Consider the following 17091-nt stretch of genomic DNA (forward strand, 5'->3'; position numbering starts at 1 on the left):
CATGTACCAGCTCCCCCTCTTCTTCCAGGCTGGGGAGACACCGGGAGAGAAAGCAAGGGCCAAGTGCCATTCTCTGGGGAGCGCCCTCCACCCTCCTTCTTTTGATACGTAAAGAGCTCCCTTGGGAGCTCCCGAAGCACACCTTATCAGGAGCCCTGCTTCTTATCTGCCTTTGGGGGACCCACTAGCTCCTCCCTCCTTGACAAACCCCTTTAGAATACAGAAGCTCTTTAGAGCCTGAGACAGAGCAGAGCCAGAGTCTGGCTGGGCAAACAGGCTTTCAGAGATGAAAGAGCAGCTGAGGCAGCTACGGCCACCATATTTCCCACTGGAAGGATCAGGAAGTGGTGCCCCGAGGTGAAGCCAGCCCATTGAAAGAGCTCAGATGGCCTGCGAGCCCCCTCCCTCCTGCCACACACCCGAGACAAACACCCCTCACACATTTCAGGATTCCAGCCCCTTCATTAGTTGGGTTATGAGCTTTTATTTAAAAAGCACATTTAATACAAGTGTAGTTTCGCAGATACAAGTTTTCACTTTGTATTCTACAAAAGTCTTTGAATATTATCCTCTTTACAAAATGGAACCTTACAAAAATACTGACACTTTAATGTTTTTATACAGTTTTCTCTAGTTGCAGTTATTTCTTTCATTGTAAAACAATGTCTACCACAGAACTACGATATTTTAGTTGATATTAAAAAAAAAATTAACTCCATGCTTTTTTAAGCAGCTAATGTAAATAACACAGGTCGAGACAGTTTATAATCATAGTGGATGTAGCTAAAATTGTTTCAGAAATAATATCTTACATAGTTAACTTTTAATGTTTTATACATTATTTATATAATATTTATATATAAAAATCATAGCTTGCTAGAAGTGGAAATGAAAAGGACGGCTTCTGGAGTAAGGATGTACATGTGCTTGATCCATGTGGTTACATTTAGCCCTTTGCAAGGTTTGCACCCGCGATCTGAAAGCATTTCTTCCTTCCTCCTTTCCTCGAAGGTTCAGTAGAAAGGATCCCTGTCTACTGCCCCGCGTGGGACCTTGCTTGGAAGGACACTTACGGAGAGAGGATGAGGAAAAACTCTACGGAGATTTAACCCATGTGTTCTGCCCAGCAGAACCTACCGAGAACTGCCCTAGAGATCAACCCCAAGACAATAGTGCTTTACACAGCTTCGCAAGAGCAGCCCCCGCAGAGACGCTCGTCCGCTCCGAGATCTGGAAGGGCCGCCTCTCAGGCACGAGACCATCTGCTGCTCTGGCTCATTCGGACTCTGAGTAGCCAAAAGGTTGGTGAGTTTTTCATTCTTGCCCATTCGCTCCCACGTCTCTTGTACGTAAGGCTGCTTCCCGTCAGCCGACGGCAGAGCATGCCTTTGCTGGTGTCGGGACCCTCCCGGGAGATCCCGGGGGGCACACAGCAAGGACTTCCGGGGAGAAAGCAGTGACCGAAGCTAACTGTTACCAAGAGTGTGAAGGTGCCGAAGTGACTGGTGAACACAACAGGGGCATCCCGCTGCTGACGTCCCGCATCACCCAATGATGCGGCCAGAGAAGACAAAGGAGGGCCAGCACCCTCGATCGCTTTTGAAATTGTGCTATTTGTGAAACTCACTCATCCACAAAGAGTCTCCTAATCGCTAAAGTGAGGGGCTGTGGCTGCTGGCCTGGGGGCCGGGGGAGGGAGGGAGAAAGGCCTCAGGACTGGGAATCCAGATTCGGGATCGCGTGGCCTGACTTAGCACACCTGCTCTGCCCTTATATTGAACAAAACAAAACCAACCTTCCCGAACCAAAGTCACAGCACAGATCAGAGTGGTGTGGACAGAGAGACACGAGACAGGAGCCCGCCCAATGGCTGTTTTCTTGATTCAGTGCTACTTCTGGCATTGTGTGCTACAATGTGAATTTGATCTTTTCTCACAGGCCTGGGGTTCCTCGGGTCACAAGCGTGACTGGCAGACCCTACTCAAATCATTTTAGTGTCTGTTCCAGAACAAGCCCGTGTTCACTAGAACATGAACACTTAGACCAATTGCACATCCAGGATTTCGGCACTTGGTGTTAGTTTGCTGTTGTTTCCACATAGGTGAATGCTACCTATTTTGGAAGGCCACAAAATAAGACTTTTTTTTTTTTTTTTCCTTTTTAAAATCAGTTGGGCAAAAAGTTTTTCCCTACATTCTACTGTCTGATGAGATTGGAGAGCAGCAAGAGCTTGCTGTCAGCAGTCATTTTATAAAACAGCTCAGGAGGTGGGCAGCACCTACACCATGTTGTGGTGATTGTTCCTGTCAATAATGTCCACAGGCGAAAGGATTTCCTTCCGGAGAGCAGGGGGAGGCAGGGAGAGTGTCGTCTTGGTCTTGAAGAGGTCGGACACAAAGAAAACCTAGAAGCACAAAATCAGACATCGAAATTAATAACTGACATCTGGGGCCTGGGGACAGGCAAAGGGAAGGTCATAGAAGCACAGACTTTGGGAAAAAGGGCCCCCAGACCATAGATCTTTGACTAGGGAAGGATCCTACGGAGATTATATATATATATATATATATATACACATACCAACTTGTGTTATACAGGTAGGGAAACTGAAGCCCAGAGAAGCACAGTGACATGTCCCAGGATGCACAGCCATGGTGGGAGTAGAATTCTGTTCTCTGGACTCTCAGTCCAGTGCTTCCTACCAAAAATGCTACTTCCCTATTTCTCAAGGAAAATGAACAGCAGTGAAAAATAAATTCCTACATAAGGAAGCAAGTCATAATTAGTCATGCTCATTAATCTACGATACTTTCCCTTTCCTCACAAAGAAATCTAGGGTGTAACCACAAGAGATCAGCCAACATGAATTCCTATCAGCAGGAGTGGAGAAGGAAGCCGTTGTGACCACGTTTTCCTGAAAGTCCGGATCTCAACAATTTGATGGGGGTGCAGAAGCCAGGGTTTTGTGGCTGAGGGAGTCAGCAGCTAACCCGGAGGAGAGGTCAATGCAATCTCCTGTCGCTCCTTCCCAAAGTCCTTCCCATTTGTGAGCACAAGACCCCACCCGGTCTTAATCCCTGAGGAACATTTACAGACACCCAACTTGCAAAGGTACGGGGACGGCTGAGGCATAGCTCCCGTCCCAATTAGCTTACGAGGACAGATTCAAGAGCCTGATGAGTTAGTGGAGTAAGAAAAATTTATGCTTGGTATTACAAGGCAAAATAAATACACAGACATCCACTTGAGCCATTCAGCAATAGGAGTTTGTATTGCGTAACCATAAGAGGCGGCTATCAGTCATGTCATTTAATAGGAAACACAGGGCAGATTTTTGAAATGGAGACTAGAGCACCTCCAAATTCCCTATGCCTAGCCAACTTTCTGGATTGGAAAGTACTTGTCCTGCCATGGGTCAAGCGCTCACTAACAATGATGGCACTGTGACTTCGTTCTGGACACAGTAGAGGCTAAAAAGTTACTTTTCAAATTTTTTTGAGAGAGAGAGTATGAGCTGGGGAGAGGGGCAGAGGGAGAGAGAGAGAATCCCAAGCAAGCATGCTCAGTGCGGAGCCAGATGTGGGGCTCGATACCCTGATCCTTGGATCATGCATCAAGGGTCCATGGATCACCCCTTGGATCACCTATCGAACCAACTTCCATGATGTCCTTTCTATAGTCAGACAGAGCATCAACCAAGTGCCACAGAAAGCACAGCCAGAAACTGGTGGTGCTGGTTACTCAGGAGATCAAGGGACCAGAAGAGGAACAGGAAATAGAGACTTATCAGCCGCTACAAAACCCTGACAACTTTTTAAAAAAAAAAGAATTTTTTTTTTTTAATGTTTATTTACTTTTGAGACAATGTGAGAGACAGAGTGCAAGCAGTGGACGGGCAGACAGAGGGAGACACAGAATCTGAAGCGGGCTCCAGGCTGAGCTGTCAGCACAGAGCCCAACGCGGGGCTCGAACTCAACGAACCGTGAGATCATGACCTGAGCTGAAGTCGGACGCTTAACCGACTGAGCCACTCAGGCGCCCCAACCCTGACATCTTTTGAATTTTGTACCCATTCTATACATCGCCTACTCAAAGGTTTAATTATTATTTGTTTGTAAAAAAGTAATAAATAAGAAAATATGGCTGGGATGTTTCTGTGCTACTATCAGAAAGTGAAATGTTGCCAAGAAATGTTAACATTTTAATACATTTACAGCCCCAGTGCTATAGAATGTACCATTTTGCAAAGAAAAAAAAAAAATTAAACCTTCTGTCCCTTTCTTTTCCAAGGAGGTGTGAACAGTGAGAACTCCTGGCTCCTAGTCCGGGCCAAACCCGAGAACCAGGAAAGGAAAGATGTGTACCCAACGCTGCCAGGAGGTTCGAGGCCCCCTGGCTGGGAATCCTTTACATGTGGTCACAGAAGGAGCTTGCAAGTGCTTCCTGTATAAGGAAGCACTAACGACTGTGACTGAAGTTAAATGTGGAAATAATTACACTTTTCAACTCTTCTCTGACAGGTGCAGAGCTAGTATCCCCATCTCCACCTGGAAACTACCCTCTCCTTCCTCCTTTACTTGGTTTCGGAGGAAGGCTTCAATCTAGCCCTCCGAGGCGGACTCTCAACTGCACTTCTTCCTGCCCAGCTGCCGGTGGCACCAAATGAGGGCTCTCACAGCTCCCATCTCTTAGAGATCTTTCTCCCAGCTTCAGCCCACCTGCGGAAGGCAAACATAGCAAGGGGATGAACCCCTAGCCCCCAATAAACACCTTCCCTCCGAGAATCTGACACCACCTTAATCTACTGGCTTATTTCCCAGTTTAATTTTCTGAGCTCATTATCTACCGCATATTAGGGTTTCCGTTTCCCAGCTGCGAGACAGGGATAATACGGGCGTTAAAGGCAAGAATGTAGGGGCCGCCTGGGTGGCTCAGTCGGTTAAGCGTCCGACTTCGGCTCAGGTCATGATCTCGTGGCTCGTGAGCTTGAGACCCCACGTAGGGCTCTGTGCTAATGGCACAGAGCCTGCTTGGGATCCTGCTTCTCTCTCTCTCTCTCTCTCTCTCTCTGCTCCTCCCCTGCTCACTCTCTCTCTCTCTCTCTGAAAATAAATAAACCTAAAAAAAATTCTTGTTGAATTTTTTTTTTTTTTAAGATGAAATTTATTGTCAAACTGGTTTCCATACAACACCCAGTTGAATTTCTAAACTCCTCTCTACTGGAAGCAAGCATGCTGGCCTTGGGTCTTATCGGCACATGCGAATCCCCCAGCCTTCTGGGAAACCACACGCTCGCACGCTGCATGTACGCGGCCGGGCGGCAAGATGAAAAGTTGAGTCGGGTCCAGCAGAACCGCCCTTTAAAAGCTGCATGTCGCTTTCCGCGTGGCTTGAGCTTACACAAACACTTTTTTGGGATCACGAAACTCGATCCTGTCAAGACTCAAACAGGGCTCAGTCTTCCCAACGCTTGAACAGCAGAGCACAAAAAGGACTAGCAGAAGTGAAAACCTTGCCCCGAGCAGTTCCATTTCCTGCAGAAGGTGCTCTCCACCCAAAAAGAAAACCCAGAGGCCCAGACAGGGAAGGGTCTATACAAATTAGGTAGCTATCTTCTGTCCAGGGAACCACTCCCAGCCCACAGCCCTACTTCCACAGATCTCTGCTGTGAGAAGAGAGCAACATTAGATAATAAACACAGTGTCAGCGAGCCGGAAATCTATACCCTAAGCACCAAGAAAAGCTCTTGTTTAAACTGCCCTGAGCATTTGCTTTCAATTCCATCTCTCCGATTCTCTGAATTTTCTAAAGTGCTTTTTTTGAAAAATGCAACCAGTAACGCGTATTGAACATCTGCTCTGTGCCAAGCCCTGAGATTATAAAGATAAATATACCTAAGAGCCCTTTGCCCTCCCAAGCTCACAGGGCAATGGTGGGGGGAAGAGATCCAAGCAAACAGATAGTTACGATACAGTGTTTTAAAGATCATGATAGAGGGAAGCCAGGGGGGTTGAAGAATCATGGAACCCACACTGAAGGGGAGGGTGGGGGGCTTTATAAAGAAGGCTTCCCCCAAAGGAGGTATATTTGAGCTTAGCTCAGTAGGAGTTAGCCAGGTGGCGAACGCCAGGAATGTTGTTCTAGGCAGAGGAGCAGTGCGTGCAAAGGCACGGGAGTGAGAGAGAACAGCACGTTCAGGAGCTGCAGGAAACTCAGCATGGCTACGGCCACGCGGTCAGTAAGGCTGCAGAGGAGACAGCCAGATCCTGAGAAGGCTCCTAGGACACGTTAAGGAACTCGGACCTCATCCTCTTGGCTTCAGGAGCCACTGTCAAGGCTGTAGCAGAGAAGCAGCCTGTTGAGAAGGCTGTTACCTAAAGATGCAGAAGGAGTCAGAAAGGGAATGGAGAACCTGAAGGCAAGGGCACCAAGTCAGGACCCGCAGAGTCCAGAAGACGGGTCCCGCGCTACAACCAAGCCGTGAAGACGCAGAAGAGATGGGCTTCTGGAATGTGGAGAGCAGACGGCAGTTGATAAGAATTGACGGGGGTTGGTGTGGACGTGTGGAGGTGGATACGCGTGCAGGAAAAAGGCGATGCTTTCCTTCCTAGTTGCGCGTCTCACTCTAGAAATCTTTGCTCTTGTTCCCCACCCCCCCCCCCCCCCCCCACCGAACTCTTGCGGCGGGGGTAACCACGCCAGGGGAAAAAAATTCTAGCTCCGTTTTCATCTGCCTTCTAACATTTGGGGTCCCTCTGACAGCACCTTGGGGAAGCAGGTGTGGCCTTCTTCTGAGTTAGAATGGCCAGGCCATTCTGGGACCCGAGTGTGCAAGATGCCCTGACGTACCCAAGCCCTCAGGAGACTGGAGCCCTTCGACCAAGAGCAAGACTCCACACAAATGGGGCAAGTCCAGGCTGAGGAATCCCATTCGTTACAAAGAGGGGGTAAGAAGCATACAGGGAGCCACCATCCCCAGCACACCACTGTGTCATCACCCCCCCACTCCCCGTCCAGCACATGCAGCACTGGCAACGAGCCTTGCCCACAAGGGCAAGACAGACTTGTCTTCAAATCCAGCCTCTGCCGTTTTCGGTAAAATACCCAAATGAGGGACACAGTGCCCACCTCGGAGGGTCACTCTAAGGATGTGACGTAACAGAAGGCACAAGTGTTGACAGCGTGGTTAATAAACCATAAATAAATAAATAAAGGTTAATAAATGGGAGCCATGGCCACTGGCTCAGGCGTCCAGTGCCCACCTACACAATGTCCCTTCTCCTTCCCCGCTCCTTGTGTGGGAAGACAAGAAACAAGAGAAGGAACTAGAAGAAAGGAAAAGGGGGGGGGGGGGCGGGGAAGACGGATGATGAAGAATAAAAATAAGCCAAAAGGTAAAAGTCGAGCCAGACAGGAAGATCATACGCAGGTAGGAGTTTTCCACAGGACAGATAGAATCTGATCTCCAAGTCCTATAATTTCCGAGGCTATTTTGGGGGATGAGTCAGCACAATCAAGCAGGAAGATGCCTCTGATGTCTTGCTGTCAGCACTCACTGGCCCCAGAGATGCCAGCCCCCCGGAGCAGAGAGGCCCTTCTGGGGTACAGCCTGGCTGGAGCTCAGCAAGGACCAAGCCGGCCAGAAACAAGAAGGCCGGTCGGTAGCAAGGTTTCCACTCCCACTTGCCTGCGAATGGCCACGTCGGCAACTTCTGAGGGTCAGTTCGTTAATCCACCCTCGGTTATGACAACAAAAAAGGGTTCTTTAAACGTTTCTGGAGTCCTTGAGTGTTTCGACTCCTGAGAATGTGGAAGTTAGCTCCCTGAAAATAGGAATCACCTCCTCATACATTAAGGATTTTTATAAGCCCCTGTTGAGCTTAGATGCCAGCCCAGAGCAGCTAAATATTAAAGAAGAATGTTAGCACCTTAACAACCAGAAGAACACGGAGGGTTGTCTATTCTGGTATTTCTCCAAATGTAATCCTCAGATTATCTGTTTCAGAATCAGCTGGCTGCCTCTTGAAAAAGCAGATTCCTAGGCCCACCCTAGGCCTATGGGAAGTGTAGGGTTTTAACAAACCCTGTTTTAGTCTGTTATGCAGACTAAAGTTAGGAGAACCACCAATGGGCACCCGATGGAGATAACACAGATGGGCTCAAATGCTAGATCTGCCATATTTAATGGCTGAAGGTCTTACACATCTTGTAATTGCTTTGAAAGCAGCTCCCGTATCTATACACTGGGTTTCGGGATACCTGCCGGAGCTGCCTGTGTTTGCTCTTTGCTATCCACACTCAACGTTTTTTTAAGTTTATTTATCTATTTATCTTGAGAGAGACAGTATGAGCGGGGGAGAGGCCGAGAGGGGGGCTCCCAAGGAGGCTTCATGCTGTCAGCGGAGAGCCTGACGCGGGGCTCGATCTCATGAACGTTGAGATCATGACCTGAGCCAAAACCAAGAGTTGGACACTCAACCACCTCAGCCACCCAGGCACCCCTACCCACACTCAACTTTTAATGACCTTCCGTCTTAGCACTGGGCACAGGCTTTAACGTTTCCACTTTAGACTGTGAGCTACTCAAATGCATGAACGACTCAGAGCCCAGCTGTGGCCCTCAACAAATTCTACTCCACCCCCACGGGAGGATACAGTCCATGAGCTGATCTTTTTCTTTTTAACATTTTATTTTCAAGTAATCTCCACGCCCAGCACAGGGCTCGAACCTACAACCCCGAGATCAAGAGTCTCACACTCCACCGACTGAGCCAGCCAGGCACCCCTGCGCTGTTCCTTCTTGTAGACATCCCCATGCCTTGGCCTCAGGATTTCCTTTTGGCATCCTGCTCTACCATAATAAACAATCTCATGGATTAAGGAATCATTTTCTTTGCAGGAGAAAGCCTTGGGACCTGGCTCACCCTCGTGCCCCAAGTATAATAAGTGCTGTCTAAAGAAAAGCCATCTTTGGCAGCCCTGTCTTTTGACTAAATGAGAGCTACCCAGTTGCAATCATCACTTTTTGACCTCAGAAAAGGACTTCCAGTGGCTTTTGGCACTGGGGACTTGCCAGCATCTCATTTGAATGGTTTCCTGGTATATCTGAGAGAACTTGATGGGGTGGAAACGGTCACACTAGGCATCAGGCAGCAGGATCTGGTACCAAAATTGCTCCTGCTGTGTGTGACCTCAGACTAAGTCACACTCTTGTTGGGACTTGAATTTATACCAAATGAAGAGGTTTATAACTTCAGATGATAGATCGTCTCTGTATGTGTGTGCAAGCATTATTTAAAAATTCACCTTCCCATAGTTGTCAGGCTTCAGTGGGAGAATTCACATGAAAACACCTCCTACTGATGTAGGGCTACTCAAATCCTACCTCAGTTATCATCATTCATGACCATCACTGCTACTGAGGGTCATGGATGAAGTTAGTACCACAAAAACAAGGTGTGTTTGGAACAGCAGAGGAGAGTTGGGGGCAATTCTGGAGGAGAACAGGGATCTGTGCCTGCCTAGGACCCTTCCAGGAGGGCGCTTCTAGGCTATGGCAAAGGAGGGTTTCTGGGAAGGCGGGGGGCGGGCACAGCACCGACAGCTCAGCTAGTGGGGAGCTACATCTAGCAAGATCTGGGCTTCCGGAACATGATGCTCAAGGATGACAGAGTCTGGGAAAAGCAGGGGCTCTGCTTCCAGAAGTCCTACATTTTGAAGCCTTCTAGGATCAGAAGACACACTGTGTTCCCATTGTTTTCACCCATCCCCATGTCTCTGCAACATTCCTTCTTCATGAAATGCCTTTCCTTCTCTTTCATAACTCATAAAAAAATGTCCACTCATCAAGGTTCCATCTCCTCTAGGAATTCTTTCTAGCCTTCCAACACCCTCAGAATGAACTAACTATCCCCTCTCTTGTGCCCCCCATTGTCCCCACTACATCAGTGTTTTTCAAACCTCATGTCACAAGTCCTGAGAAAGTTACAAAATCCATTTACTGGGTGGTCACTACCAGCATTTGGGTTTTTTTTTTTTTTTTTTTGGATACACTATCAGCATTTTTAAAGGTTGAATGAAAAATATTAGACTGTATCACACACAGTAAGGGTAAGTCTTATTTTGGGAAATTTTCCAGTTATGTGTGAGTGCTTCTATTGGGTTATAATGGAAAACATACTTCTTTTACAGTTTATTTATTTATTGAGAGAGAGAGAGAGAGAATGAGAAAGAATATTCCAAGCAGACTCAGTGCTGCTTGCACAGAGTCCAATGAGGGCTCTATCTCACGAACCATGAGATCATGACCTGAGCCGAAATCCAGGGTCAGAAGCCTAACCAAGCAAGCCATGCAGGCACCCTGGAAAATGTATTTATTATTACGGATCGTGGTCAAGTCTGGGGAAGCTCCTGCATTAAAACTCTTCAAAGGCCAACTCTTTTTAGCTCCAAATCTTTAAAACAAAGTATAGTACTTCCTCCATGATACACATTCAATTGATGTGTTGCATGTGGCAAGCACAAGCATATTTTATTCATCGATTCCACAATCCAAAGAGAGTGGGATGTTATTATCATCCCCACACCCCACTATGGGGAAAGGTGGCCGAGAAGAAGTGACATGCCCATATGCCTAATTAGCAGGTGGCTAGTGGGATTCCCTTTGGAGTCTCTGACTCATCACTCATTCATCTCAGCAGTGGAATGAGAAACGAGATTTTTGAAGGACACTGAAGATGGTGGAGGATCCAGTCATCATCTGTTGGGGCCACAGTTTGTCTCCAGACCTTGCTCCCTTCTCTTTCCCACATCACGGTCCTGACACCCCTACCCTCCTCAGAGTGGGGGCCCTGAGGAGGCAAGGTCAGCCCCAGGGCCTACTGGGCAAAGAGCTAAACTTCTGCATGGCCAGAAAAGACTTGCAAGGTCATTTCATCCATATTCCTGTGCCCAGACAACAGTGCGATCAATCCAATGGGAATAGATGGGAATCTTCCATTAGAGAAGGAAGAGATCTCACAAATTCATGGCATAGACCAAGCATGTTTGGAGTTCACGGTTTTAGTCCTATGAGAGAGAATTGTGAGCCAGGATCTGGTCCCAACTCTGCCACTGTGTGTCCTTGGGTGTGCCACACCCTCTCTGCATCCATTTCCTCAAGGGGGTGTCATCACCAAGTTCTTAACACTTGTGTTCTTGCTGGTCTCTTCTCCCAAGGTCACCGCACTGGGGCAGAGACAAAGAACGCCCTCTCCCTTCCCTACATCCTGGAGGAAGACAGCAGCACACAAAAGAGCGACTGCTAGCTGAGCTACACCCCCGGGGAAGAGGAAAACCAGGAAAGACTCTGCCGTGTGTTTATGACATTCGAAAACAGCTGCTTCCTCTGCTGCACCCACAGCAATGGCGGCCTGGCCCTGCCCTGACCCCTCCCAGGGCCCCATCGTTTGCCATCTGCTGGAGGGTCAGGGAAGAGGTGACCAGATAGGCAAGTTGTCACCAGACAGGAAATGAACTGATGTTTGTCGCCTCGTTGGAGTCCCTGGGTTACTCTAGGGGTGCGTCCAGCTGTAGGGCTCATATCTTGGTAGGGCTGACTGTGTGTGTGTGTGTGTGTGTGTGTGTGTGTGTGTGTGTAGGCAGGAGGGGCACTGCGAAGGTCAGTATGTGGCTGTGTTTGCATTGGCTTGCCTGACTGTGTGTTTCTGTGGTTCTGATCGGAAAAAGGATGGATGTCTATGTGTCTGGGAACTGCTGGGTCTGTCCAGGCGCCTCTGGGTCTCTCTACCTCCAGCCACATGTGTAAAGACCTACATCAGTGCGCAGGCCTATCTGACCCCGTGTGCCCATGTCTTCGTGTTCAGTCCGTGATGCCACATAGGTTTTCTGTTTGTGGTGAGTGCCATCGGCTTCCCTCTCTGGAAAGGTTCAACTAGCGAGCAGTGGGGTAGGAAATCGGATCTGCTCTTGCTTGACACGTGGTTTCTGTCTAGACACATGTGCTTGCTGTGCAGGACTTACTCTCAGAAGACCTGAGTAAAAGTGCTAAGCTGTCACAGCCTGTTGCCCAAGGCTCTGCAGTGACTCAGCCAACGTTCTAGGGTGATGCAAGGCACCCACTGGGACTTCAAAACAAGTCCCAGCCCCCCAAAAGAGGCCATCTTCGTGGGCACTGCAGGAAGACGGTTCCATCCGAGAAGGCAGGTAGTTTACTCGCTACAAAGTCGGCCGTGCCTCTCAATCTCTGTGGGAGAAGGTCCCAGAGCTATCACGCCTCCAAGGTCCATTCACAGGATGAGAAAACTAGGCTCCGAGGGGAAGTGTCTCGCCTGAGGTTACAAGTTCACTTGTCACACGCCCTCTTTAACCAAGGCTAATCAAGCACCCCTTGTGCCAGCCACCGTATAAGGCCTGAGGATGACAAAGAGCTGGAAGGTGAAGCCACAGGATTCTGCTAAGGCACTGGCAGCCTGGTTCGGGAGACAGACATTTGAGCAGGCAACTTCAACAAAGCCAGGCTGAAGGCCACAGCAGGAAAACCATGAAAAGGGCCACGGGAACAGGAGGAGAAAGTTAGACAATTCTGTCTTCGAGGAAGATGGCGGGAAACGTGTGATAGACTAAACAACGGTGCCCCAAAGATGTCTGTGTCCTAATCCCTACAACCTGCTAATATGTTACCCTCCATGGCCAAACAGACTTTGCAGGTGGGATGAAGTTGAAGACCTGGAGATGGGGAGATTTCCCTGGATCACCGGGCAGACTCCATGGAATCTCCCGAGCCCTCCTAAGAGGGAGGCAAGAGAGTCAGAATCACAGGGGGAGATGCAGTGACAGAAGCAGAGGCCAGATAGAAGGAAAGAAAGACCTGGAGGGGGAGGAAGGGGCCATGGGCTAAAGAACGCAGGCAGCTTCCAGAAGGAACGCAGCCCGCCAACACCTTGATCTTAGCCCAGTGAGACCTATTTTGTAATTCCAAACTCGAGAACTGCCAGAAAATAAATCTGTGTGGTCTGTGCTGTTCCGCCTCGGGTTAACTCTGGTTGGCCTTCAGCCCCAGTGACCATCCTTCCTTGCCAAGTGCAGAGGGCAAAGCTTTCAAGTCAGGGAGCACCTGGGAGCAGCCACTGACCATGGGTAAAGGATCTGGAATGGTGCCAGCACAGAGTAGGGGCTTAGTAAATGCTCGTACCAACTTCCTCTCCTCAGGTACAGTCAGCCAGAGTCAAACAGGACAAAAGTCAGACCTCTCATTTCCCTTGTTGAAAATAAACCCCGGTCCTCCCAGATACTGTCTCATTGTGCATGGAGAGTGCTATAGGATATGAAAGAGGCAGGCTACAAAGCATCTCTGCACCTTTTTAAACTGGGGGTGCAGGAGACCCTAACTAGGACAGCAGCACGCGGAAGAAAACACAGCAGCAGGCCGGTGGGCCGGGCGCCTGCCAAGAGCACGGCTCAGAAGGCCACAGTCGACAAAGGGTTACCCCCTCGAGCAAACACCCGTCCCCTGCTGTCACTTCACATTAAAGCATCAGAGACTGAGCTGGCCAGTGACCGATGCTCTCATTTAACGGTTTGCTCCCCCAATTTCTCTCCCTTCTGACCTTGACTGAAAAAAAAAAAAAAAAAAGGAAGAAAGAAAGTGATGAACAAAGCCATCAAAAGAGGCAAGTCCTTAGGCCAGGATTCTCCTGCCAAAACTGACAAGCAGCTCAGACATGACTTTCTACCTGGTGCCCACTCGATCACCATTACTCCCTGCCCACTTCCTTCCCCCTGCACCCGGCCCTCGCCTGTAGCCAAAGCACCCTGTCCGTATCTCCATGACAGCCCCGTGCTGTGTTCTAACCCCTGTGCTGGCCAGGCGGTGGGAGCGAGTAGACTGGGATTTCCTTGGAAGCAAGGCCCGTGCCTTATTCATCCCTCTGCCTCCAACACAATGTCTCTTGTAGTGTTCTCAAGGAAGAGGAGAGCCACCCATTGACTCAAGCTTTCTGTGGATTAAAGATTTATCTACTCTGAGCAGACTCCCTGAGAGGCACTGGGGAGACGGGGAGAACAACAGTGTGTCATCTATGGTCCCTGTCCCCGGGGAAATTTACAGTCTAAAGGGATACACACATCTGCAATGTCAGCACAGGGTGACAAACGCCATCCCAGGAGTGAGTGGGAGAGGTGATCAAAGGGAGACTCGGGGCAGCAGCCAGGTTTAGAAATGAAGAAAGGCCAAGGGCTCGTCCAGATCTCTATTGTTCATGAGTCTTACTGCGAGTGGGCAAGGATTATACGAACCACACGACCCGCATGTGTGGTGCCTAAACATCCAGCCATGACTGTGCTCTGAGATTCTCACTGGCCTGGTGTGAGCTCCCCAGAGTGGGGCCCAGGAAGGCACGGTATCAGAGCAGGAGCTCCACCATGTGTGCTGAATAAACCCCTCAAAACTTTTAGCAGGCAAGAAAAGCAGAGATTCTTGAGGGGACAGAAGCTCAGAGAGCTGGGATGCCTTATGCACATTCACAGAGTCAGGGATGAAATATGGGAAAAGGGTAACCCAGTCACCTGGGGCAAATGAGAACCTGGCCCATCCCGAGGCCATTCTCTAGGTACAAGGCCTTCTCTTGATATACAAGGCCCTTTAGCTAGCCAAGGTAAGGCTCAGCCTTGACCAAGCCCCCTCTTGTCTAGCCAACACCATGTTTAGGGTCTGATCAAGTCACCCTAAAGGTCACACTGGGAAGGGTGGAAGTTTCCCAAGATTCTGAATTCAACTCAATTTTAAGTGTCCACCAAAGCAGCACGTGAGCACTGAGTCAGGGACCCAGACTCTGCTGGTCACCTGACATGTGACCTGGGGCAAGTTTCTTCCCCTCTCAAACCCTAAATGTCCTCATCAATAAAGTGAGCAAGGTGGCCACTATCAAAGATCTCTGGCTGCAATGCTCTATGAGCCCAAACCTGAGGACTCACAGACTCTGCTGAATGAAATCTCACAGGCTGGAAGGAAACAGAAATGACTTTCCTTTTACTGAAGGGGTCCTGGGGCGGGGTGACTCTTTATACACCAAGCAGAAAAAAGGATTGAGAGCTCCCTAGCTTTGGTCACTGAGCTGGAAACATTTAACAAGCAGGCGGTGTGGGGCTCTGCGTGTGTAGTAAGAATACGATGCTACTCACTATGCAGCAGGCCACCAGGGCTCCTTGAGCAAATCCTGCAAGCACATCGCTGGGATGGTGCTTGTGGTCGGACACACGCGACAGTCCTGTGTAAAAGGCCATCATGATCAGGGTGAACTGCAGGAGGGGCCGGAGCAGGCGGGCCCCTCGCCAAGTGAAGCGGGCCTGAAGGTAGAGCTGGACAGAGGAGAGAAAATGAACAGAAGCTCAGTGCATTAGAACACCACGAGGACACACACTACACTTCCGTTAAATGGACCCATCTGGACCTCAGGTGGCATGTTTTACAAAAAGCATTCAGCTTGGATATGACCTCAAGCCAGTTATCTAAGCCTTGAGCCTCAGCTCCCATATGGAGGAAAGAAAGAAAGAAAGAAGGAAAGAAAGAAAGAAAGAAAGAAAGAAAGAAAGAAAGAAAGAAAGAAAGAGGGAGGGAGGGAGGGGGAGGGAGGGAGGAAGGAAGGGAAAGAAAGAAAGAAAGAAAGAAAGAAAGAAAGAAAGAAAGAAAGAGGGAGGGAGGGAGGGGGAGGGAGGGAGGGAGGAAGGAAGGGAAAGAAAGAAAGAAAGAAAGAAAGAAAGAAAGAAAGAAAGAAAGAAAGAGAGAAAGAGAAGGAAAGGAAGGAAGGAAGGAAGGAGGGAAGGAAGGAAGGAAGAGAAAGAAAGAAAGAGAGAGGGAGAAAGAAAGAAAGAGGGAGAAAGAAAGAAACAAAGAAAGAAAGAAAGAAAAAGAGAAGGAAAGAAAGGAAGGAAGGAAGGAAGGAGGGAAGGAAGGAAGGAAGGAAGGAAGGGAAAGAAAAAAAGAGAAAGAAAGAAAGAGAAAGAAAGAGAGAGGGAGAAAGAAAGAAAGAGGGAGAAAGAAAGAAAGAAAGAAAGAAAGAAAGAAAGAAAGAAAGAAAGAAAGAAAGAATTAAAATGGAGACAGCAAGGAATGCCTTAGAATACACAGCCTGGGGGCGCCTGGCTGGCTCAATTGGTTAAGTGTCTTCACTTCAGGTCATGATCTCACGGTTTGTGGGTTCCAGCCCCGCATCGGGCTCGATGCTGGCGGTGCAGAGACTGCTTGGGATTTTCTCTCTCCCCCCCTCTTTCCGCCCCTGCCCCACTTATGTGCACACATGCTCTTTCTCTCTCAAAATAAATAAATAAACTTAAAAAGGAAGAAAAAAAAAAAAAAAAAAGAATCCACAGCCTGGACCAAACTGGACACTTCCTAAGTTCACTAGTTTCTTTTCATCATCTTCTTTTGAAGATTTGAAGTTTGATTGAAACTCACTAAAGAATACTAACCAGGGTAGGAAAGCTTTCTTTGCTGCAACGCGTGACAACCCATTTCACGCATTTGTGTGTATTCCTGGAGACACGGCTGTACAGTCCCTACATGACTCGCCTCTTAGGATCGTGTTGGAAATAAATGCAGGATCGATAGGAGACGTTATCGATAGTCACAAGGGGATGCTTCTGCTTCAAAACAAAGCAACCCTACCAAAGACCAAGTGTCTAACTATGGACTTCTGAGCTCGAATATAAAGGAAACACATAAACCAACCAGACAATGCCAGGGAGCTTTCACACAGAGGTTGACAGACACTGGGCTGGGTGGAGTAGAAGAGTAACCTGAAGAAAAATGGAAGAAAGAAAAAAACCACCTCTGGCCGAGGCAAAGAAATGACGTCAACTGAGCATTGTCCCTTGGAGTTATCTGGCTGCGGTTTCCGTTCTAACCTCTGGGCACAACCTACTTCCCAGGTTCCTGTGGGAACTTGGGAAATGAAGGGGAAAAGGCAAGTGGACAAGGGGAACTTCCGAAGGCAAATCAAAGGCAAGCGCAGGGGGAGACCAGGAGAAAGGGGAAGAGAGCGCAGGGGAGGAGCCGATGGCCCAAAGATGGACCTGGACGGCAGGGATGGGAC

At 48.7% G+C, this 17091-nt stretch overlaps 1 protein-coding gene and 1 non-coding gene across 3 annotated transcripts in view; both read right to left on the reverse strand.

The window, feature by feature from the left end:
* Window positions 1-464: 464 nt before the first annotated feature.
* The window catches only part of PLPP3 (phospholipid phosphatase 3), an 86246-nt gene continuing 69619 nt past the window's right edge, over window positions 465-17091 (reverse strand). The window contains exons 5-6 of one of the 2 annotated variants that reach the window (XM_027059083.2): window positions 15182-15358; window positions 465-2404 (exon numbers count right to left, since the gene is read on the reverse strand). In XM_027059083.2, the coding sequence (XP_026914884.1) occupies window positions 2279-2404; window positions 15182-15358 (303 nt within the window). In that variant the 3' untranslated portion in view covers window positions 465-2278. The remainder of the gene's footprint in view (window positions 2405-15181; window positions 15359-17091) is intronic. The other variant, XM_027059085.2, reaches the window with a different exon arrangement.
* TRNAK-CUU (transfer RNA lysine (anticodon CUU)) lies at window positions 8710-8782 on the reverse strand. Its single transcript has one exon. It is a non-coding gene; the product is annotated as a tRNA-Lys (tRNA).

This window comes from Acinonyx jubatus, chromosome C1 (genome assembly GCF_027475565.1).
Source record: "Acinonyx jubatus isolate Ajub_Pintada_27869175 chromosome C1, VMU_Ajub_asm_v1.0, whole genome shotgun sequence".
Classification (NCBI taxonomy): domain Eukaryota; kingdom Metazoa; phylum Chordata; class Mammalia; order Carnivora; family Felidae; genus Acinonyx; species Acinonyx jubatus.